Here is a 25,828-nt window from a genome sequence, read left to right on the forward strand (position 1 = left end):
TCTTCCAGCTTTTGACCCCCTCATCATGGCCTCTACTCTAAAAGTCATCTTCCTGTTTCTTTGGTTGCTTCAGTGTGGAGGTAAACCCATGAGTTTTTATTCCTTTTGTTTACTCTCACGTTTGTTCATATTAGAGTGTTTCCAGCTGCTATCTTTTGCTAATTTCCAGAGATCCCCTCTAGGAATTGGCACGCTGCTGCTATTTCTGTCTTTTAAGCATTTCAAAGCAGAAAGAGAATGCTCAGGAAAGAAGGAACATGGGAGAAGGGTTAGATAACCTAAATAAAATGGTTTGGCTTTTTCCCTAGTATGTTCCTCTCAAGCTAATGGCCCCTGGGATACTGTAAGAAGATGGATCTCTCTTCTGTTTTGTTACAGCAGTGCTTAGCCATGTCTTGTGTAGAAACTATATTCATGTGTGTTCTGCTGGGTAGAGATCAGGAGAAGGATGATGAATGATTTTGGAAAATAAGGCCCAGAAAAGACCACTGGGTTATCACTCCTACAGTGTCTGCAGGATTTTCTGTCACCATCTTTCCATAATACTGTATCTAGTGTCCACGGGACTGCATGCTCACAACTAATTGAGCACGTCCCTTAGAACTGTACTGTATCTCAGTTGCTTTTACAGCTAAGAACCTTTTTCTAGTGATGTAAACTAAGCTCTTCCTTACTCTCCGGCCATTGTCGCTGGCTATATATCGTCTGTAGAAGATTTTCTTTTATGGACGTTACTTCCTAACAGTCCTTTCTGGACAGTGGCCTCACTTTTCCTCCATTATTGACCCCCACAACCTTTTTTCAGTGCTTAGCATTCAGCTGTCCTATGGCTGTGTTGCCTTTTCCAACACTGAGTCCCACTGTGCAGAGGTGATGCTGCTGTTGCGATGCGGCATTAGTGCATGATGACAGGAAAGCAAGCCTGGCTGTGCTCAGGGACAGGTTTAATGCCTTGTTATGAGCCTGCTTATAAATGCAGAACTCCAGGGAATCCCATCAAAAGCATGAATGGAAAAGCGTGCCTATCCCCTTCTTTCTCTCTCTACTCCTTCCTCCCCCCACCTTTTATTTTCATGTCTCTGAAAGAATCCTTCATTTTGTAAGAAGGCTTGTGTGTAAGTTTCCAGTTCCTTTTTTAAAGACAACAGTAGTTTGCAGGGACCTCTTCTTAAGTTGCTTTGTATGTGGTGTCATGTCAGCTGTTAAACAAACAGATTCTGAGACTGCCTGATGTTAAACCTGATTTCAGCTGAGAAGCGAAAGAGGCCCTGCATCCTGGGCTCCTTACTAGCCCATGGCTCACTCTTAGCATTTTATTTTTTATTAAACAAAACAGGGAGTGAACTACGGTGTGGTTTTCTATCTGTGCTTATTCATCCTCTCTTGTAACTCCCGACATCGTTGTCTAAAGAATTGCAGTGATAGATCACTTTCAACAGCCCTGTCTGTGTAAGGAGGAAGCGCATGAAGGGCATGATCTCCCATCTCTCTGCCTAAGATACTGTCACATACAGATACTTAAGATCTGCAGTCTTCTGCAGATAGTTCCCATATCTAGCATCGAGTCTTGTGCTTTGCTGCTCATTTACAGCAGTAAAAGTTTGGAGTGATTAAGCTGCGTCTTATTTCTCATGGCCCTGGTGCTGGCCCCTGTACAGAATACGTAATTTCCTTCCTCACTCATGCTTCAGAAATACACAGTCCACCGACAACACCTGCTTTGCCTACAGCACCTTCACTGGCACAGCCATCACATGGCCACACGGAGATGCCCAAGCAGAGGTTTGTAACTTGGGAGTTTCAAGAGACGCCCAGCTAGCATTTGTCTTGGAAAATTGCTTTCTATTCAGCTGCTGTAAATACAGTCTCACACCACTGCAAAATCGGTTCACTTCCTGCTTCATATCCTGTCTTTCTGCACACTGGTGTTGTACAGAGGAGCTCACAAGGGAAAAGGGGAAGCCTGTGAATGCAACAGGCTATCGCAAATCATACAGCAATTACCTAAGAGATGTGGCAGATCACACAGGGCACGTGCTCTGAATCACTCCATCTCTGACAAGGGCCAACACTGCGTGCTACGAGTGCACTTCCTCACATACAGTTGCTTTCAGTGTGACCCTGTCTTTGGGGCAGCAGGCTGCTCCTGACTTAAAGTGATGTTAGCTGACTGCTAACTATTATTACCCTTACAGGGGCAAGCGTCAACGTACAGCAGAAACCTCCAATCCAAGTTGCACTGCTCGAGGAAGGAATATCCATCCCCTGTACAGTCATCTTCCCTTATATGCCGAAATACACCACATTTTCAATCTTCTATTACTGGATTAATTCACTGGGCCAGAAAAGATCCATTTACAGTACATTGGAAAGTGTAACCATCCCTCCTGGAGAAGAGAATAAGACTGCTACTGTATGTTACAAACACATAATTAGGCCCCTTGAAAACACCTCTTCTACTGGCACATACTACTGTGACGTCAGATGGAATAACATTCACAAGATGGGAAAGGGAGTGTTTGTCCTTGCTAGAGGTAAGCGAACAGCCAGATTGAAAGGGTAGATGGTTATAAATCAGCTGGATCTGGCTATGAAAAGATGATCTTTTCTCTTCTTTTCCTCTACCCAAACATGCTATGAAGTCGGGTGGGAATAATACTTTATGCTAAATACTTAATGCCATCAGAGTTAAATGCACTTTGTACAGGTGACCTGTGCTACTGTTCCCAGTGTGCAGATGGGACATGAAGTTGAAGTGATTTTTATCTGCCCTGCTGCAGCCTCCTGGGAACAGCAGGCTTAAAGCCAGGGTCTAACCAGGGAGCCTGGGCACGGAGTCAGAGTGTGCTTTTAGGTGTTATTGTTCGGGAGATAGTGTGCTTTGGCCTTTAGCAGCATGATAGAGATGTTTGAATTCAAGGTCAGTGGTTAGGGTTCTTGCCATAATCAGACCTACATACAAGCTAGGCGCTCACTGTTGGGGGCTCATAAACACGTCAGGGGCTCACTGTAATCCCTCCCCCTTTCCCATGTGGTACAAGGGGTCAGTTGTTCCATTAATGCACAGACGTGCATGCTGCTGACTGGCTAGATTTGCACTACTGAATGCAATGCTGGATATGGAAAACCTCTTAGAAAGTGTAAATGCAAAGAGCCGTGATGAAATAGCTTTGCTGCACTGGTCAGAGGATGCTTACAGTACCCACCCTGCTAGTTTGTGTGGCCTATGTGCTTTCCACCATCTGTCTTTCTGCCCCTTCCACTAAAGACCCTAGCCAGCCTTTACCTACCACCTTCTTGGCTTTCATATGTCACCTCCCTCTAACCAATATGAAGTGCAGCTGCTTATATCCTGTCTCTTTTGTGTGATTCCTTGGCTGCACACTGCTCTCTGTTCAGTCAGACTGAAGGTTTTTAAGGATGTGTACATCTGCACTACCGTATTCCGCACTGTTTCTCTATTTTAGTTTTCTCAAGACTTTCTCCAGGGTTAAAGATACAGCAGGATTGTAACTTCCACTCACACTGTGAATCTTCTGCCTTCTTTCTTACAGGTACAGGGTATGTAGAGACCTCTTATGGGTGGGAAGCCCTCATTACCTTTACAGTTCTTCTTGCTGCATTGAGCATAGCCGCAACAGCTCTGCTTCTGTGGAAAAGAAAGGCAAGTTATAACCAAATAAAAAGCAGTATCTGACATGACCCATTCTAGGAATTTATTTCATTTGCTTCTAACTTGGCTGGATTGGAAGTCTCTGTGCTGAAATTTTCCATGTTGGGTGTCTGCCTTAGGTTTGTTTTCTTTTTTTTTAAGTTGAGTCTTTCTGAGAAAAAAAGATTATAGAAGAGACAAAATGGGTCATTGATTTGTCCATCAAAGAAATTCTGGTAATCGTTTGGACTCCAGCATGCTCTGCTTTAGAGCAAGGATCTGGCACAAGGCAAGAAGTCACACTAGCAGTTGTGCTGGCCCTGAGAATATTCAAGAAGATGTAGTCTTGTGATGGATTTTTGGAAAATTGCAGTTTGTGCCTGCTCAGTTGTGGCTCTTGTCAATTTAGCAGCTCAGTTGTCTAAAGGAGCCCCTGTGAGGCTGCTTTTCCACATGGTGCCACTTCGATAGGTAATGTCCTGTGCACTCAAGCGAGTCTGTTGCAGCCCTGGTGGCAGGAGGAGCGCAGGACTTTCCCCGTTTCTAATCCTCTTTCATGATGGGGACTACTCTGGTTCAAGGGCACAACCTGATTGCAAGGAGACTGTGCAACTGCGTTCCTGAGCCATGGCTCAGGCACTATAGAAAAAAGCAATCTGCAGCATGGAGGGGATGGGGACCAGAGCCTTGGGCTTTTGTTTGACAGAGAAAACATTAAGAGGCAGAGTGAGAGGGCAAGGTCTGGACAAGGACACCAAGGAAGCCTGTGTGGAAGTCCCAATTAACTTGGAAAAAAAAGGGAAACAAGGACCTGAAGAGCAACTTGCTTTAATTGACATTGCTTTGAGCAGATAGGGATAGAACAAGACAATCTCCAGAGGCACATTTCAACAGCAGTGATTCTGTGAGGCTGGAAGGAGCCTCAGGAGGGAAACTGGGACTGGAATCTGGAGTGAGGAAGCACTGGAGCTTGGAGGAGGGTGTTAGGACTGGACTGACAGGGCCCTTCTGGTGAGCAGATGAGTAGCACAGGTTGGGATCAGCTGGGTAAGGAAGTAAAAGCTGGGATGAGTAGCTGAGGGCAAAAGGGAAAGCAGGAGTGGGGAAGAAATGATGCAGAGAGCAAGAGAAGAAAAACCAGAAGTAGGGCTGAAGATCTGGATGAGACAGGGGCCCTGTGGAAAAAACTCTGGAATTATGATAGTGGAATCCTTGTTTGAGGGAAACCTACTGCTCCTAGTACTGCCACCCTCAGGTGTTCAAATAACATCCTCTGCATTCTTCCAGAGATCTTCAGGCTGGCTTAAAACCCCCTGGTGTCTTTTAGAATGGAATTTGGGGATTGTTTTTTTTCTAGGTAGAGTATGCCCCATATTTACTCTTTCAAACTGCCCTCTGCCACCACAACAGCACACTCTGCATGCATTTTTATGTGGAGGCTGTGCTACTAGTACAGTATGACTCCAAGGAGCATCAGGCTTCAGCACACACAGTCAGACATCAGGAAGTTGAAAACAGAATGGCAGCAGTTGGCAGACCTGCTAATCTCGTGAGACTTCCTTTGCAGGCAGTCTGATGGAGGGGGAAGGGGTGTGAGCAGCAGAGTGACTAGGCTGGAGACAGGCCCCCATCTCTGTTTGCCTAGACAGCGTCTCCATGGGGATGATGAGGGAGGCACTGTCACGACTTGCCAATTGGCATCTCTAGGTTTTGAGGTGGGCCAGCAAGTGTCAGACCTGCGGGCTCTCCTTGGGGCCCAAAGAGATCTTGCAGACATTACATTTGCCCTCCTGCAGAACACAGCCCATATTTCTCACCACAGCTTGCTCAGACCTGCTGGTTTAAAAATGTTTATCTTTAAGAGAAGCTATTTAGCATCCTCCTTAGTTACTAATGGACTGGAAAGCAGTTCATCGTTTTCATGTGATGTGAATATAATCATCCCACTTCTTTCTGAATTAGAACAGAGATACTCAGCAAAGCCTTCTGCCTTTTCTGCCTCTTCCCTTGCTTGCTGAGCAGGGCTAACCCTTATCTGTGCATGGACGAAACGTGCTCAAGGAGAACTCATCTGATGCAAGAAACGTTTCAGAGGAAGAGACCTTCTTCCTTCAACCGCATGCTGGACTTGTACGTTAGCATATCACTGACTATATGTCATCATTAATGGTCATCTGTGTATTAACAAAAGCTTCCTGGACAAATCCTCATAGAAGTCATCTTGCTTCTCTGAAATTCCTCTGCACACTTTGAAGAGGGCCCTGCTTTACTCTCTGTCCTACAGCATTGTTGTGTGCTGTTAAATACTTGAACCCTCCATTTACCTAAGTTTCAGTGGTGGAAGTGATTTCTATGAATGCACAGAGCCCAGTTCTCCTTTCCACTGCTCCAGGGTAAGTCACCAAACCATTTAACCCTGTGGTGAGGAAAGGGATCATGCCACATGTTGCAGAATGCCAGCACTCTTTCCTGTGACAGCAGGAAGGGAGTATGCGAGCAGCTGGCTTTGACATGACATTGGTGTTCACTTCGCTTTGAGAAGGTGGTGTTTGCTCCAAATGTGTCATTTGGTGTCTTGTCCTGAGCAGGTGTTGTGCCCTAAAAGGAACCAGCTAAATATCCTGAGACAGAAGGTGGAAACCCAGCCTCCTTCAGCCGTCCCACCACCACCATCTCCTGTCTATGATGTGAGTATCAGAATCACCCTCCATCCCTTCTGTTCGCATCATGGTACAACCCTTCCTTTTCCTGCTCTGCCATTGTACAGACAGCACCAGTATCATTATACAAAACATAAGCAATACCCGTGCACCAGCTTGGTACTGATGACCCTGTGCTCTGCCCTGCTTAGCTCCTCTCAGGACTATGCATGTTGTGTGTCTCCATCCTGGTCCCACTCATGGCCTCCCTGGTGCCAAAGCCTTGCACTGTGCCCTGTGAGGCAGCACCCTTTCCTCTGTCAGCAGTGTAGCAGCACAGAGCTGCAGGCTTTGGGCCAGAGGAGGTTCCTGGTAGTAGAAGAGGAAGGTCTTCCAGGAGGCAGGAAGAAAGATGGGATCTTAGCCTCACTTTGTACTGTAGAGTGTCTCATGGACATGACATTCTCAGCTGGAGAATGACAGCTCAGGAAAGGGGCAGAGAGATGTGCTCCCCCAGAACAACCCCAGCTGTTTAGAACTTTGCTGAGACACCTGAACTGGTGTCAGTGTTACAGACCCTGCAGTTTCTCTCTCAGGGAGAAAAGGGCAGGAAAGAAAGTGAAAGGAGTCTCTTTGTTGGAGCATCTCCCATTTTCATTGTGCAGGATTTCCTTCTCCGTTCCCCAAACTGGGGAATACCAACTGCTCCCACACCTCGAGGCCAGTAGGCTCAGCATCATAGGTAATAGGATTGGAGGGTCTCTCCTGAAACATCAGGTCCAGACCTCAGTTACCTCAAGTAACCATGATCCCTAATCCCATTTAGAACCCATCCAGATCGATTTAAAATGGATTCCTTTTTCTCCTTTTACTCCCATGTGAGGGCTGCTCCACTACAAAGGGAAGGGTTGTTTTTTTCCCCACCCCCGTGATCTGTGGGACAAACAAGGCGGCATAAAAGGAAAGTGAGTAGAGAAGGATATTTTCTGAATATTAGGAAACCATTCTAACTGCAGGGTCTGTAAGGGCTGGAAACGTCTCTCCAAGGAAAACCTGTGAGCTCTGCTGCATTAATCATTTAAACTAAACAAAGCGAAGCCCTGGAGAATGTACTACAGAGAGGAGCAAAGCTCTGCCAAGGAGGTAGGAGACCTGATCAGGGGCAGATATGAACAAGAGGATGGGCCTGCCCCGTTCCCGTTCTCACTTCACAGGCGGGGGAGCGGGTGCACCATTTTGTGGCCCTTGAATTTTTGGAGTAGAGGTTTAAAAGAAACCACTATGTATTGTACGTGATATAGTTTATTCTGGGCAAAAAGCAATGCTTTGGGTAAAGGAGGTTGCAGGTTATAAACCTTTTCATTTGTATCAAGTAATTTATTTTTAATTCAGGCTTATAAAAATCCAAATGGGTAGTTTCCTGCTGAAGTGGATGATTTCTGCAAGGAGACAAAAAAAAATCAAATCCATTTCTCGCTCAGTCGGCCTCGTCATGCATCCTTAGCTCCATCTTAATTACATGTTTCATCATGTTGTTCTGTTCAGGAGGCCCTGCAAAGGCTAATCCAGCAAGCCAGCAGAGGCAGCTTTAGGCACAGGCAGTGCCTGGAGCTGGCTGAGCCTCTGTGCTTGCCACAGCCCTATGGACCTGGCCCAGGCAGCCTTCCCTGAGGCCCGTTAACCACACACCAGCTGTGCAGGGCTCGCAGCCAGTCTGGTGTGCAGAGCAGGCACTCAGCCCTCTTCGGCAGAGCTGTAAGCAGCCTGGACCACCTCCTGCCTGTGCATGCCGGGGGGTACAAGCCCGCCCAATGGAGAGTCCTTTATCGTGGAGCAGCTGCTGCAGGGTGGCTCGTTCAGGCATGAAGCAGCAGCTCCAGCCACACACATGGCACATGATGAGAGCAGGGGGGAGCATGGAGGAAAGAGGGCGAGAGCCCTGGGGTGGGGACCCTGTGTTGGATGGGCCCTCAGGACACGTGAGGGGAGTGGGAAGTTGACAAACCGTATTTCTTTTGAAAGATGACTCTGGTGCTCTGCTGCCAAATTGTGTTGGGACTCTGCATGGTGTAAACCCAGCTCTGCACACTGCGCTTGAAACTAGGTGTGTTGTGAAAACCTGCTGCTGTTAAATTGGGTGTTGAACACAGTGCTTAATCCACGGGGAGGGCAGAAATCTGTCCTCAGCACTGGGGTAAGCTAAGGCAAGGAAATGGAAAGGACGCGTGAGAAGTGACTCCAAGTGATTGGATAAAGAAGAAGGTCAATGATTAGGGAATGGGAGAGGAGGGCAGCATGTGCCAGATGGGCTATCCATGGGGTAAAGCAAGAGGTCAGACTCTGGAAACATATCACATCAGGGAACCACAGTGTCCTTGTAGGCCTAGAACTGAGAGCAGGAGCGACAGGAGGCAGCATTGGACATCAAAGCAAAGGCTTGGAACAGGCTGGTGCAGCTCATGACATGTTATCCAACACAGCAGCAAGGCTCACCCCTGGTGTGGTAAGGGTCCTAGCACACCTTCTGCAAAGCCATCCTGCTGAATATCTCTAGGAGCAAATGCCTTCCCCGCTGGCTCTTCCAGGTGCCACTGTTCACCTCGTGGTCCCTGGGGGTAGGTTTATGCAGTGAAAAGCAGCAGGTAGCAGAAAGCCCTGATAATAAGAGGGCTGCTGGGCACCCTCTTTGTTCCCACTACACTGCCAGATGTTCCTTGACCTCTTTGTCCTCCTGCATCACTAGAGCAGCTCTACCTCACTGCACTGCCCAGACCCAAACCTGTATTTTCCTCTGTCTTCCAGCTCAGCTGCCTTGTTAAGGAGCAGCTTGGAAATAACAATCCAAGGGACTCGCTTCATCCACTTTACACTTCAAATAAGCTTTTTAGAGCAGCAAACAGAACCCCTGCAGTGCAGGCGGGTTCCAGAGCACAGGAGCTTTTCATGGTGTGAGGGAGACAAGGAGGCTGCTCGGGGATGGGCAGGCATCTGCCAGCAGGGAGGAGAGAGGCCTGTGTGCCTTCACTGTGACAGTAGCAGGTGGTCAGCGACCAAGGAACAGTATTAATTTGCAAATGGTGACTGGAGAAACCAGCTTTCCAAGGAGCCAGCGAAGGACCAGCACTGTCAACAGGCTCCATGGGAAGAGGGCTTATGGAGGGAAGGAATCATTTTTGGAGGTTAAACACCAAAAGGATCCTTCTTGCTTGCGAGTGGAGTCAGACTAGAGCAGTGAAAGAGGCTGCCTGTTGTCCTGCCAAGGGGACACAGTGCCAGGCTGCTGGGAGCGCAGCATGTGGGATAGGGTCCTCACTGTGAGCATCACAAAGAGAATTGAAAATGAGGATGGGGAAATGGGATTCTCCGTGTGCGCGAGTGTACATGTGAATAGTTGGGAATGTCTGTGTAGGCAAGCGGGTTGTGGAGAGTGGGAAGCAGACGGGTGAAATAATTTGACTGTTCCCAGAGGAGGGGTGGGAATGGGAGAGAGGTGTGCTGCTCCATTCTCTGTGCCCTCCTCCTGTCTGAGTGCTTGTTTGTTTCAAGCTCTGCTTGCAAATGCTGCTCCTTTATCATCTGGTCCTGTTCAAACCACCATCCTGCTGGCCATGATCCCGAAAAATACTGAGTGTTTGTAGCTCTGGATAAAATGATGAGGCTTCAGGTGATTGGGCAGCCCCAGAATCGGGCCTCCATGTTTTGCTCTTCCTCTTTGCTGCGTTACAGGGCGCCTCGCTCCCTTTTGCAGTTTCTCCACTAATACCATCTGCCCCTCTTGCGGCCTGAGCTCCTCCCATCTTCCTGTTGCCAGAGAAACAGCCACCTTGGCAACCTGCTGTCATCCTTGAAACACACACGGAAAAGTCCTCCTGATTGTTATGTTTGATCCTTCAGGCAGATCTGGAACATCACTCAAACTGACACGCATCTCCTGTGACATGATTACCTGGGGGACCAGTGGGTGCATATTCATGCAGGGCATGTGTATGTTTGTGTAGCTGTGTGGGACCATGGGTATGTTTGAGGGCCTGGGAGTGCATTGATTTTTATTATTATTATTCTTTGCTCACTCTATGAAGAAAAGAGAGATCCAGCTTGGGAAAAAAACCCCAGACAATAAACAGGAGTCTTGCCTGAGGTAGGGTTTCCCATTTTTGACAGCCCCTGTGCTTCAGGACCTTCAGCCTTGCCCCTCTTCTCACCTTTGTATGCCCAGAATAACCATGAGCAAGAGATTGTGGGTTTCAGGCACCTAAACACTTCTGGGTGCAGAGCACTGCCCATTACCTGTGGTCCACATGGTGCACAATATCCTTCCATGAGGCAGAGGGGTCTTCATCCTGCATTCTGGGACAATTTGAAGTGGAAGAAAGCGGTAGCATTAGCATTCTCTCCACTGCTTTACACAGGGTAACATCAAAGCCTGCCCCTGTGAGCCTGAAAAAAGGAAGATGATGCAGCTGCACTGTAGAGCTTTCAGGGGAAAAGAATTTTCTGTTTGCCCAAGTTCAGGTCAGGAACTTCAACATTTTGGAGATGGCAGTTCCTAAAAAATGTCAGGCATGAGATGTGGAACAACCCAGTGGGCCATTAATTGTCTTAAACCTAAGTAATTTATTTGACCCTTAATCTCTTCTCTTCTTCTGCAGTGCCTGGATTTGCAGCAAGTTGATGTCTATTCTATCCTCAAGGACAATACAAACAACCTGTCACCCAGAAAGAGTCCTCCAGTGAAGGTAAGGGCTGAGGCCCTGCTCTTGGAGAGCTCCCTTATGCCCTGGGCACATGGGGAAAGAAACCCCACAGAGTCACCATGGCATTAGCAAGCACACTGAAAGGAGAAAATGAGATGTGGCATCCACTGACCAGCTGGGCTGCACATGTAGCCCATCTTCCCTCTTCCAGCAGAATCCTCACTCCTGCAGCTCTACCAGTTCTGGCAGTCCTGGTTTCGTGCAGATGCTTTCCTGTATGACATATGCTGAAAGGCATTGAGAGGTTTGTCACTGCTTTGAACAGGACAGATGTGCACAGAGAGTTGGCCACATGCTGATCTCCACTATTGTCCTTTCCAGGTTATTTAGGCAGCTGAGAAGTCCTTTGGGGTAGAGGAATCTGCACTGGGGGCAGACTCTGGACAACACAGCTTTGCTGTCACTGGCATTAAACACCTAAGAGCCATTTCATGGTAGTAGAATATAAGATGGTCTGAACTAAGGCTGGGCTGACACAGTCTCTGTCAGCTCTGGGGCTCAGGAAAAGGCAGTGTGGGCACGTTTTGAGCTCGGATCTTCTTGCTGGGCTGGGAGTAACGAGTTAGAGACAAGGAACTAAAAGCATGCATAGTGAAAATAGCTGCAACTAGGAATATGCAGGTGCAGATCAGTTGTGTGGGCCACATAAAGCAGATTAGAGGCCCACACAGCCCTCTACTATGCCTTTGGCAGGCATCAGCTGTTTCACAGGGGCAAAACTTGCATCGGGCAACCCAGGGAACGTTTCCTTCCTGTCCTCAGAACTTCGTTGTTCTTTTTCCCTCCAGACCTCTTATCTGTTAAAAAATACCTCCATTATTCTAATATTGGAAAGTGTTCCTGAAAAATGTCTCCTGCTTCCTCCCACTGATGTCCTGTTGGGGAGAGTTCCTTAGGTTGCCTAAGCAGCGTGGAGAATGGTGCCAGCTTCAGTTGACACCATCCCTGTGTTTCGTGAAAAACAGTATTTTCCAGTATTTGAGGCATTTTCACAACTCCCACCTTTTAGGAAACAGTGGTCTAAAATCAACCAGCCTCCTCTGTGTCAGAGCTACTTGCCATGTGGTCTGGTCTCAAGGGCTCTGGCCTCCTGCAATTACTGTTGTGGCACAGCAGTGGTTGGTGATAGCAAAGACAGTGGCAGGTATCTGATCACTGAGGGGAAGGATGGTCTGTTTTATATAGGCTGTCTTATACCCTCATGCATCATACATGCTGGAAAAGACAGTATCCCTGGCTTTGTGCTCCTGCTGCATTTTGAACTAGTTGGATAGGGAGAGCAGTAGGTCCTGATCCCTTCTCCCTGTCCTATTTATTCTTCTGTATACCTTTCCCAGCTGCCCCCTTCGGAATGATTCAGTCTGGATGATGAGATGCAGTATGCGTGGGTTTTTCTCCCTAGTGTGGAGCTGTCTGGGTTGTGCTGAATCGTTTGTGTGTGGCCCACACCACTCAACTGCTGCTTTGGGGAGTAGCGGGTCTGTAAAACAGAGCCAGAGCAAAGCAAGAGCAAAAAAGCATCTGTGTGTGAGTCGGTCTGGTGCTGGTAGTCTCAGCCAGGGTGGGGTAAAGGTCGAAGCAGAAATACGAGAAACAAAGGAGAAGAAAGCAAAGAGAGGGGATGGAATGAGGTCTCACACCAACAGCAGACACCACCAAGTGTCCTGAATTCATGTACTGATCAAAAGGAAATGTGAGTGGCAGTGCCCTGTGATCGCTGCACAGGAGAATTTGTCTGCGCTTTCCACTACTGGTGCAAGCACCTTCATCAGCTTCCTTCTCAGTCATCCTGGGCTGTGACCACCTGGGACACTCCTCCTCCACCTGGCTGTGCCAAAATATAACAGGGTGTTTTCCTGAAGAGTGAGACTTGTGGGCCAGTGTGTTTGGCCTGTGAGCAGGAGCTCGGATTGCTGAATGGTGGCTGACCTTGCTGCGGGATGCTGTGTGTGGAGAGGGAGCTGTAAAGGGAAGCAGGGCAGAGAGCCCCTGAAACAAAAGCATTTGCGTGCTGTCGTGCTGGACTGTCAGCCAGCTTGGGTAGCGAGGGGTTAATCCCATATGCTTTGGAGGTGCCTGGAGTCAGCATTTTGTAAAACATTTCCCTTTGGAGGTGGCAACAGGGAAAATGCTAGTGTAGGTAGGGCTTCCTTCACCCGGTGGCATTTCAGCTACTTGCTGTGTAACCTTGCTTACAGCAGGCCTGTGCCACACAGCGCTTAAAATATCAGTCTGTCAGCGCCTTGTCTACACAAGGAACGGTCGTGAGGAATAGACTCAACTGTTGAAGAAACAGGATTGAGGAGGTCAGGGAATTCCTCCTTCACAGAATCCAAAGTGATTTATTTTTTTACCAAGTCCAATTTTCCCTCCCCTCCCTGTCTGACAGCTTTTTGGGGAAAGAGTGACAAGTAAAGGAGGTATCTTTATCCCCTGGGCTGGATTAGTCACGTTTGTCTCTGGCGGAGCAACATTTCTCACTGTAGTAGCTTCCATTTCAGCAGACCACTTAGAGCCATCTCTAACAGAACAAATGTCAGGGTCTGCTTATTAAGAATTAATTCATCACCTTTTGAATAATTTTCCTCCATTTCTTTTTTCTCCTTTTCATCATTCTGCAGACACCTAAGAAGCAAGCAACTCTAGAAGAATCCTGTGATACACTATATGAGAATATCTAACAGGAAAAAATCTCACCCTGTGTGGACCAGACATCTTTCTGTACTGCAGAACTACTCTCTTACATCCCCAGTTCTCTGCAGAGATCCACAATGACTTCAGGGCACAACCGTAAGGGACTTGTGACCCCCTGGCTTCTTCTAAACTGCCCTTCATTAACAAGAGAATGCATCTGTTCAAATCCCACTGGGCTCAGTCTGCATTGATGCAGCAGAGCTATTTTGCAGCAAAGCCGTTTGATGCAAAAGAAAAACTGCTTTTGTCAAGCACTCACATGTATCTTAGAAATGGTGCAGATGGGATCTGTGCAGATTTCTCTCACCTGGAATGGCTGAAATACTTAAATCTCGACCCTCTGTAAATGATGGGACAATCCGGAGACCTCCCTGCTTGCTAGCTTGATCTTCCAATCCTGACCTGCAGCAGTCCATCTGATCCTGTGTTTACGACTTTCCTGACACGGTCATCAGGCCTTCATGCATAGTTTAACCAAGATCCAAGCATCCACCTGCCCATTTTTCCTTTCTCAGGAACCCCACAGTGAAACATGCTTTCTCATAATCTGCTAATCCCATCAAGTAGTCACAGATGCCTGCTGTGACCATACTCAGCCGACTCAAATCAGTGCCTCCAAGTAAATGCTTTTCCCTCAGCAATAACAGCAGTATACCATGAGGACTGGATGCACAGACAGAGATAAAGATGGAGAATAGGAAAATAGAGAAAATAACCCTGCCTGGCAGAAAATACCCCTGTCTCAGTGGCAGTGCCCTTTCCAGAACAAGGAAGAGAAACAAGGAGGTGAGAATCTGCAGAAACTCTTCTGCTGGCGCTGCATAAGACAGGGGGGTCTGGGGCCAGGTTTTAGCCCAGAGACATTCAAGCCGAGCTCCCCAATTTCCTTCTTTTTGGCAATGGGCATTGTTATCACTTGGGATTTTGAGCCTCTGTGGGGGCAGGCATGGTACCTCTGCCCCATCAAAGGCAATAGGTTTGCCCTTGTTTCAGCTGGCCAGTGTTTCCCAACAAGGGTATAAGTCTCCTTTACCCTGACCCCACTGGTTATTTGCCCAGGCAGACCTGTTCTGAAACTTAGAGCAACTGGAGGGAGGCCCTAGAGGGGAATCTTCTATCCAAGCTTTTCTCTTTCCCGTCAGCTGGAACTTGCCTACCATTCGTGCTTATGCATATTCTAGTTCTGATAGGGAAGAGGTTACATGAAATATCCATATAACACGATCAAACCAGTGGATCAAAAAGCTGAGGCTGTTTTATCTCAGATTAAAAAAAACAACAACAGAAAAACAACCAAACAAAGCCAACCCAAAATAAGAATATGCAGCATAACTTGAGAGGAATCATAGAAACCTCTTTAAAGAAGAAGATCAAATTAAAATTGAGCTCCAGGGTCATAAGACCCTCTCTAGTTGAAGCTAATGTGGCTATGCATCAGAGATAGAGGCTATGGAAAATGTCTCCGGGGCCTCCAGCCTTCCTATACTATGTTTAAAGAGATAATCCGCTTATTGCTTTGCTCTTTTTATTAGAAGAGATTTCAAACATGCAATTTGGACTTTCTTTAACCACAGGAAAATGCTTTTTCTCTTCCCAGTGTTGAGGAATTCATTTCAGAAAGAGCAATGAACAGACAGTGTGGCTTATTAAACCCATTTCCCATTTGTTAAGTGATCATGACAATTACAAATAAGTATTTTTGAAGTAAGGAATTTTAGTGTTTCCTAATATGACCAGAAAACATCCATATTTACAGAAGAATTTCAAGAGGATTGTACAGGTATTACAATTCCTTTCCTTAACAAATTTGAAGAAATGATGAGATGAATTATAAATATGTTGCAGCATGGCAATAAAATATTCAGCAGAAGCTGGTGGAAAATAGATAAAAACTGAAAACTTTCAAAACAATCCTGCTTAGTTTTTGTGTTTTGCTTTTTCAGTTTTACAAATGCTAAAAATACTGGGTGGTACTGGAAGTTTCCTGGCAAGGATCTCACTTTGCAATGAATTGATTTGTCTTGTCTTTCTGTTGTGTTTTTAAATAGAGTGTTTCTTACACTTATGCCTGAAAAATTCTATATATTAAGTAGCTGAAGCTGTTTAAAATGAAACATGAGAGGAAGAATGGTATTTGGAACAGAAGAGACTATTCTGGAAGAGTCAGAGCTAAAGTACTGGGAGAATCACACCAGGTTCTGATCAATTAAGTGGAAAAGTAAAAATCTCCAAGAGACACTGAGGATTTGGGTTGTGCTTCAAAGTTTGCCAAGGTCGGGGGGAGTTGGTGTGTTGACTTCAATGGGTTCTGGATTGGCCCTGTAAGGGTAAAAGGCTGTTGCACAAGAAAAAGGAAGTTCTGAAGCTATGTAGCCACAAGCTAATATCGCTTCTTTAGCACTGTGTGCCACTGGCAGCCACAGTTGCACTGGAGTGTATGACAAAGGCATAAAGAGGAACGCTTTTAAATGGTATGAAGGTTTCCAAGGAGGTATGAGGAAATGCCTTCAGGCACAGGTAGGAGAGATTAGGAAATATAATTCATATAATATTGGTATAGCTACTTCATAGCAGAGATTTGTTCAGGAAAAAGGCAGCCATTTGGTCTCTGTCTTACCTGGCTCTATGGCCCATGAGAATAGACACAGAAAATGAGTATTACTAACAGGAGGAAAGGAGTTAATTTTTAAGTGTTGAGCAATTAAACAAGAAAAAAAAGGATGTGCTCCCTCAGCTCCCCAAAGGTGAGAGGTGATGACTAGCTTGTTGTGTTCACTCTACATGTTTTGCTTTAAAGTAAATATTGAGTTTCCTCTTAAAAATTGTGCCCCTAATGTGCTCAGATCCACTTGCTTCCCCCAGGATAGTGCTGTTGTGCACAGAGTGTGCTCGCAGGTTACAGTGGTATAAACTTTGATTTCCAAGTGTTGAATTATCCTTTTGTATTGACAGGATTTCATGGAAATGGAGACTCGCTATTGAAGTAAGCAGTGGTGCAAGGTGGAAATGAGCTGCCCTGACACCTTCTAAAGGAGGTGCCATGATAGCACCAAGGTCCTTTGCCATCTCCACCAGGTGTAAGCCTTTGGTCCTGAGAAATGCAGTATCTCACCGTGATCATCCTCACTTGTCTTAGCTGGTATTGCTGCAAAGGGCCTTGGTAATACTGAGGTCACCTAGTCCCTTTAAAACAACTCCTTCACAGTGCTTTACAGCAAATCCTAATTTGAGAAGGCAAAACCTGGGGTGCACATGAGTGGTTCTTTGGTTCGTTGTTTTCATCCGTTTCTGCAGAGGACAAAGCAATTGCATGGGTACTGTCCTGATGTGTGAAACATGCCAACTGTATTTTGCCTTTATCCGTAGATAAGAAAGACCTTGCTGTGATGGATAATGACAATGAAATGTATGCCCAAGGTGTAGCCCAAGGTGTTCTTCACCGACTCTAACTTCTACTCCTTTTTCCTTCTCAGGGGTGTCACTAGTGGAAATCACCTCTAAATACCTGGGTAGTGCTGGCTCTTAATCAAGGGAGGTGCTTGACTGAACAGCATCCAAGTGAAATGGTTACCATGGCTCTGGTTTGCACCACTGTCCCATCCAGCAGTGCCATAAAGGTGCATAAGTCTGCATCAAGGGCAGGGATGTCTTCTTTCTGCAGAGCTGCCTCTTGGGAAAGACCTGGTGTTCCTTCAGCCCTTGACTAATGCAATACTGTGACCCTGTGAGACAGGGATTTGGGGTAGGCAGTGAGTGAAGCCACCAGATGGTGCCCTAGGTCCTCTCTGCTCCTTTTCCTGTCCCCTGCCTGCCCACATCCCCCTGCCAGCTCCCCCAGTAGCCCCCAGACCACAGACTCCCGGGGTGGGCACCTTCAGCCATGCAGAACATCCCCAGCCATGACTGTCTTCTACCCCTGGGGTTGGTGCCTCCGGCACCCCTCACAGCTCTGCATCATGGCCCAGGCGCCACCAGCACCTCTGAAGAGATGGGGACAGGACAGGTTCCTCTCTGCATCCATGAAGTCTGGAGAATTAGCTTCATCAGATACCAGTGTCTTGGCACAGGGCTGCCCATGTGAGGGCCAGGAGAGTGGCTGCTGACACCATCAGTAAGTCAGACTGGCATCTAAAATGCAAAATAGGCCAGATGTTCAGGGCTGCTTGGAACTGCCACCACTTTTCTTTCCATATGGAAATGGCATCTTATCTTGGGTTTGGGAAAATTTTCTGCATCCATGATGAAAAAATCGTTTGCAGCATATACTTCTCCTCTTCTTTGCTGTGTCAGGAAGCTGATGAAGGTTCAGATACCACTCTTCCTGTGATTTGGGATTCTGTGGTCACCAAGATTTGCTATGCACAGTGAAGTATCACTGAGTTTACAAATGAAAAAAGGAGATAGTCAGAGAACGCCAGTGATCTCCAAGGGAAAAGCGGAGAATGTGAGCTTCAGCGTCTTCTCTTGCTTGATTCTAGGGCAAGCCCAGTCTCCACATACTGTCAAGGGTATGGTGTTTTTCTTTGTTAATGATAAAATAGAAATGCAGGTTACTATTAGTAACTAGTATGTTACTAGGTACTTCACTATTAATAACCAGGCCTTTAAGCTGCCAAACTGTGTTACGAGCTGTGGATCTGATCTCATTCAGGGGAGGGAGTCTTTCGATGAACTCTCCTGGAGATCCTCTTTTCTTTCAGCCTTTTGAATTATGTGGGTTGTGTCATATTGCTCTGGGCCACATGAAGATTTGGATATACAGCTGGTAGGGCCAGGCATGTCAGCCACCCTGCTTTAAGGAGTCAGAATGTAATTACCCAAATTGGAACAGGGTGAACATGGAAAAGCTAACATATGGACTTCTTCAAAATGTTATGTCTTTTAATAACTAGTCAGGGCCTCTGGTTTCCATCCCATCTGAAAGATTTGTCTGCTTACAATTTTATGCAATGATATCTGAGTACTTCCAAGGGCAATAATTGTACCCAAAATACCTGTACCACAGTGAGTTTCCCTCCCTTGTGAAGAAATTAGCCCTGTAATGCCGCTAACGGTGCTTTTGGCACTGACATGCGCTGTTAAAATCAAAGATTCCAGTAGTCCTTGCAAGGCTCAGCATGACTTTTCAGCTTCATAAATAGGAAAAAAAAAGGAGACTCAGGAGGTTAATGCAGTCTCAGGAGGTTTAACTACTTTTCCAAAATTGCGGGGTGTCAGAGGTGAAGTCGGGAACAGAATTCAGGTTCCTATGTTCTTATTTGTACCAGGTTGTCCAAGTGACAGCCAGTAGGTGGGTAAGTAGGGAGGTGCTGAGCTCCTTACAGTTTAGGAAAACCAAAAAAGTTTCTTCCTGAGCCACCAGCCCCAGTTTCTGCAGGGCTTTGCTTTTCATTTTTGATTTCCCATGCAAGTATCGGTCAGGCTCATGTCTGCCTGGCTGAGGTAGCCGAGCTGCAGGAGAAGTTACTGCTCTCTTTTACAGAGGTATCCACCATTTTGGCAATAAGAGTCAAAATACCATGGAATGCCCAAATATGTATGCTGTAATTCTCCAAATAAATGGTTATGGAGCGAATGTGCTGAGTTGCTCCTCATCCATCCCATAAAGTCTTCTTGATTGCTGAAGAAGTTCCTGAGCTTGTCAAGAGGCTTTAGACAAGGAAGAGCAAATGGCTGCAGCTGAGTCTCAAAGGCTTTCTCTGCTCATCAGAAGAGACAGGGAAGTCCCTACCATCCCAACAGTTAGATGCTGGAGAAGAAGGAGGTGTGAAGAGAGGTGATAATGCTGATAATTATGTGAATGGAAATACTTGCCATTCTTTTTAATGTTTAAAGGAAACCACAGTTTTGAGGTGATGTAATTCCCTCTAGGTTGGGTTGTTTATTCAAGCAGTGCAGTGCAGTGCTATGTTGGCACATGGGGAAGAGAAAGTAAAACTTCAGCTCAGCTTTTGCCCTCTCAGGATTTCTGTATGCTTTCAGTCTCATTCAGGTCAAGGCAGGGTGTGAACCTGAAGCACAGCAGCCCTTCCAGCACAGTCCTCTCTACAGATTGGCCGTTTGCTAAAGAATATGCAACATGCAATGGGAGATTTGAAAAAACCAGTTTAATAGGAGTTGTAACTCTTCCTTTTCTCCTCTCCAACAGGTTTAAAATAATCTTGCTGTCCATAAAAATCAGGTTAGCTATTTTTGGTTCTTACAGAGCTAAAATGAATGCAGCATCTCTCATTTCCAGTCATGGCAAGTCACTTGACATCAATTGTTAATTGTTTGATTAATCTTGAATTTTCAGAGCTGACAGTGCCTGTCCTAGCACTTAGACAAGAGCTACATTTAAAAGAAAGGAGAAAACGCTTCCTTTTTTTTTTTTTTCTTTGAACATAGCCTGAAAGGTAAAAACATGGAATTACAGGGAGGTTTTTAATGTATGTTGTCCTGAGAAAGATGGGCCATTAGGCAGAGTGCAAATAAAACAGTCAGACACTCATCATAAGCTAGGGGGGTGTGATGAATTAATTTTAGCATATGCTTTAGCAATTCATTACAAGACTATCTTAAACCCGTTAGTACACTTTGCTGTATGCTCATCTGTGTTAAGCCATGTTTTTCATCTAAATAAGTAAGCAGAAACGTTTCCTTCATGATGATAGGTGACATTTCTATGCAGAAAAAGGACATTTAAGGTCAACAGTTACAGGGGGCTATACCTTTGTGTGCTCTGTGTATGGTTGGACAGGTAATTATCACTGCATATGACTCCCTAAGGGGTGGTGTTAAAAAAATATAGACCAAATAAGAAAAGACATTCAAAACCCTTCTAGAATGTTTATAAAATAGCATGACCTTTCCCTGCCCTCCTTCTCTCCTCCCTCCCCTCCCCCCCCCCAATGTGTGTGTAGCACATCCAGGATGAGCAGCAACATGGTGTACCAGCCCTTGCTTGGGAGGAACATACTATACTGTCAGGTCCAGCTTTTCTGTGTAACAGGCAGGCCAGAACATATGATGGTACAGAGTGATATAAAGGTGTTATGGGTACAAGTTTAAGTTAGCTTTCCTATGTTAGAGAAAAGACTTATCTTGATATCACCCCTCTAACTAAGGAATAATAAGGGCTCTGATTTTTTTCTTTCCAATTAGCTGTATGCCACAGACTTCTTGGGAGAGGTAAGTGCCATTCTGGACATCTACTCAAAGGTCTGCGTAATCCAGGGAACGTTATGATGCCAATATTAAAACACAGGAGTGCCACCAGAACTGTTTTTACCAGATGATAAGCCAGTGATCTCACAAGAAAATCCCAGTGGTAAAAGGGAAAAATTCTGACAATACACCCCTCCAGCCACTCTGAATACAGCACTCACTCCATGGTCACCTGCTGGAAATACCTGCATGGGTATTTTGGTTTACAAGTGTCTCCGGCAATGGTGTAGAGAAGGGAAAGTTTCCACTGTGTACTGGGCTGAGACCTATTGCTCTGCAGATATTACAGTCAGCAGGCAGTTAAATAGTTCCAAGGCATATTGTGCTCATCTAATCCCTTCCTGCAGTCAGGTTTCTTATATGCCTTGCTCCAAACAGCCTTGTGCGAACCAGGTGATAGGAAGCTCCTCTGCAGTGCCGTCTTGCAGGCTTGTAGATTAATGTTTCCTTTGCTTAATTTAATTTACATGTAAACCATTTATACTCCCTCAGACAACCCTAACCAGTCTTTCTCATTCCCTAGTGCTTCTGCACCCCTGAAGTTCCCGTGCGCAATTCCCATGATGCTCTTCACAGTCGTTATTTGGGCAACCTACACACACTGCAATCCCTTCCAGCTTTTTTATCATTTTATGTTGCTCTTCTTTTTATTTCCCTCCAAGTTGTTGACATCTAGCTAGCACTGAGTTGTCCAGAACTAAACATGTCTTCAAACTGCGGTCTCACCACTATATTAAAAAATGGGACTATTGCCTATATCTCCGAGAAGAGGTCTCTGCCTTTACAACCCCAAATTAAATTAACTGCATGATTTTTGCTGCCATATCACATTGCAAAAACATATTAAATCTGCTGTCTACTGTCTCCCTGAGGTCTTCTGGTATTTCTGCTTGCAGTGCTTGAGCACAGATGATTCCTCACTTCACCTCAGTTTCTATCTTTCAGTAGCTCATATGTTGTACCTACTGCCTTTTTAGACACGTGGGATCGTTCAGAGTTCCTCTTTAAGGAACAGCAGTGTGATTCCTTACACATAAGTAAATTATCTCTATTTTTTAGCGTGAAATAGTCTGTCTCCACCATTTTCCCTCCAAGCTGTCCTATGATAATCTGTCTCAGTGCAATTAAAAGGCATGCTACTCTTTTCGGTTTCCAGATTTTTCCTATTTATAACTAACTGTATAGAGCGCTGGCCTGTATGTTAATAATCTGCAACGATCTGTTTGAACGTCACATACTGAGGATCACGGGTTGAAACTCTTTTTCTGGAGAAAAGGAAATGCTGTTCTTTCCTTAAGAAGTTTCTGTCCCAAATGTCGAGAATATGGATTAGCTTTTCTTTGCTAAGGAATGACATATGAAAATGCTGCTTTGTGCATGAGACTTCTTTTTATGGGTGGCTCAACACTCTGCAATTAACTTTCCTGGGAAATAAGAGCTACCACGGAAACTGCCACCGTCCTCATTATCACTGGTATAAACACAAAGCAACATGAACAGTGGAGAGGAAAAAAAACCAACCCACTCATGAAACCAAACCATTTTGCTCCACGCATCTTCTTCCTAAGAAGAGAACAAGAAAGAGAAAAGCTCTCCATGTGACAGATGTTAGTCAGATGAGCTAATGCAGTCCTAGAAGGTACTTGGATATTACGTTCATGAAAACAGTATAAGAATCAATACAGAAGGGAATCCATTTTATCATATTCTATTTCACAGATAAGAGAATCTGGAAGAATTGGTTAAAGCAGGTAAGATGCTAAAAGCGGTGGTGTAGCTGCGGATGGTCTAAAGATCCTAGGGAAGCAAGATTCGTGGCAAAAGGTAACATCCTTTATTAGATCAACTGATAGAGCTGGAAAAAGCAAACAAGCTTTTGGGCTCAGGGTCTCTTTATCAGATCTGACAGAAGGCAGCAATATTCCAGCTAACTACAGGTTAGATGCAATAGCTCTTAGTTTAATCAAATTATATTAATCAATGTGACCACTTGAGGAAAAAAAGGAGCACCTATGAAGTGGAAAAGGGTGTGAGCAGAAGTGACTGACAGGCTGCTGGTGCTCTGCTGAACCACTGCCAGAAAAGGGTTGTTTGTGCTGGTGACAAAGGGAGAGGTCAGCAGGCAGACTGTAACAGGCTAGGAAGGCAACATCCCCTTAGATCCACGAGCTTTAGTGTCTAGGGATTATAAGTTTTAATGCCAAGCTTTATCTTTTGGGAACATTTTGTAGGTCTCCTTTGGGATAAGGATGGAGGGGCTCAACTTGCTGCTGTCTGACAAAAGGTACTCTAATGATGAGTACGGTTTTCTGTCCTTTACCGGCTGGCAGTAGGCGCTTTCTAAGACAGCAATTATTTTAGGTTCATTCACACGGTTTCTTTGGGGCTATTTCACGTGCAGGATGAAGCGATGAACTGTAGAGATGTGGCACAAGTACATGCAGGAACAAAGAATTTTGGCGGTTTTGCTGTGGGAGGAAGGGCATTGATTATGCTGTCTGTGCAGCGGTCCTGGCGTATTTCATGTTTGATGCTCTGGCTCTGGTTCTATTTCATGTGTTTTCATCTGCGGATTTACTTCCTGTAATGAGCTGGGAAAGGGAGAGCCTGAAGGTTAGGAGAAGAGACACAGGGAAAAAAAAAAAATCTTTCAGAGACACTAATTTAAAAGATTATTTTATGTGTGGTTTTTAACATGGAATATTATCGCTATTGGCATGTGTTTGTGGGAGGAATGCTACAGCAGAGACTAAACTAAAAAGCAGAAAAACAAATTTGCAAAAAGCTAATGTGGCCAGAGTCTTTGCAAGTCCTTGTTAATTTCGGTTGCACTAGACAAATACCAAATAAACCTTGATCCTTTGAAAAGTGATTTTCTAAGATTGGTGCTGTTGCTGTGTTATCTTTATCATAGTAAATTCGAATCTATTTTGCTGGAAGAGTGACCTTGCTGGATAAAGCAGCTCACCAGTGTTCCCCTCAGAGCAGGTGCAACAATATCTGCAGGGCTGGCTGAATCTCATAGCTTCTTGGTGTGTTTTGGATGTCTGCTGGTCTCATTGCAGCCACTTTATAGAGGGAGTTTTATGGTATGTTCTTGTGTATGTGCTTGCTTGCACGATGCCATTTTTTAATGTCAATTGTGGTGTCTAGAAAGCCGATGCCAGTGTAGAAGCAATCCTGGGACTGACTAGAGCAGCAGGGAAGCTGCTCATTCAATTTGCGGTTGTATTTGATGAAGGAGTCCAAGGTTTTCTGAGCTGCCCACATTTCTGATAGAAATGTCATCTCTGTTTCCTATATACAGCATGGCTTGGTGGTGTAATGTTTTTCAGACTTGGCTTGTGAAGAAAAATGGCATATCGAGGCGTTAAAGAGCTGCAGAAAGGCGATCTCTCTCTGCCCCCCACTTTGTGCTTGGCAGACAAGAAGACGTTGACTAAATGCTGTCTGAAGAAGGGAGCTGGGTGCTTGCTGCATGATGTAGCAGACACAAACATTTCACATGGATCAAGAAAAAAAAAAAAAGCTACTGTATTCATTAATAAAAATGCTTCGGAAGCTGTTGAATGTGAAGACCCCAGCTGTGGGTGAGGAAGTGCCTGATCACAGATCACCAGGTCATAGGGGAGGTCTTCTAGGGCAGTGTCACGGCTGCTTGTTTGAGCTGACAGCCTGTGTTAGGGTTTGTCTGTTCAGTGCTCTGGGAGGCAGGATGCTGATCTGACTCAGTACTGCTGTTTCTCTTCTACAGAAAACGAGGGGCTTTCCTCGCTTTTACTGGAACGCACGTAATTACGTTTTCATTTACTTTCCCGAATACAGCGGCAGGCCCAGGCATATGCATCAGGGCCCCGAGTGCTGCAACAGTAGCCTTAAGAGGGGAACAAAACCACTGTTCAGGGATCCGTTTTACCCACTCCTACTCCACGCTAAAGGAGACCAGGCAAGCCCCTGCCCGACTCCTCTGTGGTCCCAGCAGCACCCCACTACCAGTGAGGCGGCCCTTCCTCTAGGAAAGCCGGCGCCTGCAGCGGGAGGGCTGACAGTGAGGCCTTCCCGCCCCGGAGAGGAGCCCGCCGAGCCGGAGCAGAGGCCGATCCCACCGAGGCCTCGGGCGAGGACGGGCCTGCGGCACCGCCTCCTCTCAGGAAACAGGGGCGAGAGCGGGACCCGAGCTAGGGGGGAGCTGACACACGATGGGCCCTGGGGCAGCGCCCTGCCCCGCCGCCTCCCCCTCCAGGCAGCGCTGTGAGATGCCAGAGCCCTCCTCCGCGCCCGGCCCTGCCGGGGGAGCCCGCCCCGCCAGCGGCTCCTCCTCCTCCCCGGCCGCCGCCGCTCTGCCAGCAGCCGGTCGGGCCTGAGACCCGCGCCCGGCTGCGGGGCCTGCTCTGAGCGCTGGCGGAGGGCGGGCGGGGGAGAGGTGAGGTAAATCCAGCAAGGAAAAGCCCCGGAGACCGAGCCCGTCGCGTCACATGAGCTGACAGGATCCATACCCGCTTCCCTCGGCGCAACAAAGAGCCGGGAGCCCTTCTGCCCGCCGCGGGACGGGGCTGCCATGGGACCCTGAGGGCCGGCCCTCACAGGTAAGCGGCGGCCGTTACGGCGTTTGCCCGCCCGCGTTACCTGGCGGGCGAGAGCGCCCCCCCACCTGGCGGGAAGGGCGGGGCGGCGGGTTGGAACTGGCACCCCTCGGCTCTTCGCTCCTCTGCACTCTCTGCGTCTGAGGTGACTTCCCAAAACCTTTGGAGTTTTATGTTGTTCCTCCCCCCGGCGTGTGCGGCGTTTTTTGGGGGGGTTATTTGCTTTTAAGCGGGCTGGAACCCCAGCTGCCCCCCGGGGACGGGGAGCGGGACCCGCCGCCCTCGCGTCCCTCCCTCAGC

The 25,828-nt window shown here is 46.6% G+C and overlaps 1 protein-coding gene across 1 annotated transcript; it reads left to right on the forward strand.

Annotated features, from left to right (window-relative positions):
- Positions 1 to 4: 4 nt before the first annotated feature.
- NFAM1 (NFAT activating protein with ITAM motif 1) lies at positions 5 to 13,998 on the forward strand. Its single transcript, XM_080628543.1, has 6 exons — positions 5 to 80; positions 2,196 to 2,534; positions 3,555 to 3,664; positions 6,241 to 6,339; positions 10,941 to 11,027; positions 13,667 to 13,998. The coding sequence occupies exons 1-6, from the start codon at positions 26 to 28 to the stop codon at positions 13,724 to 13,726; spliced, it is 750 nt and encodes a 249-aa protein (XP_080484669.1). The 5' UTR covers positions 5 to 25; the 3' UTR covers positions 13,727 to 13,998.
- Positions 13,999 to 25,828: the final 11,830 nt, after the last annotated feature.

Source organism: Psittacula echo (genome assembly GCF_963264785.1).
Source record: "Psittacula echo genome assembly, chromosome: 1".
Taxonomy (NCBI): domain Eukaryota; kingdom Metazoa; phylum Chordata; class Aves; order Psittaciformes; family Psittacidae; genus Psittacula; species Psittacula echo.

Bases quoted from the DNA above. Each gene is read 5' to 3' on its own strand.
- NFAM1 (XM_080628543.1), top strand. From the start codon at position 26: ATGGCCTCTACTCTAAAAGTCATCTTCCTGTTTCTTTGGTTGCTTCAG. The intron at 81-2,195 runs GTAAACCCATGA...TTACCCTTACAG, and splicing joins TTGGTTGCTTCAGTGTGGAG to GGGCAAGCGTCAACGTACAG. The intron at 3,665-6,240 runs GCAAGTTATAAC...TGTCCTGAGCAG, and splicing joins TGCTTCTGTGGAAAAGAAAG to GTGTTGTGCCCTAAAAGGAA.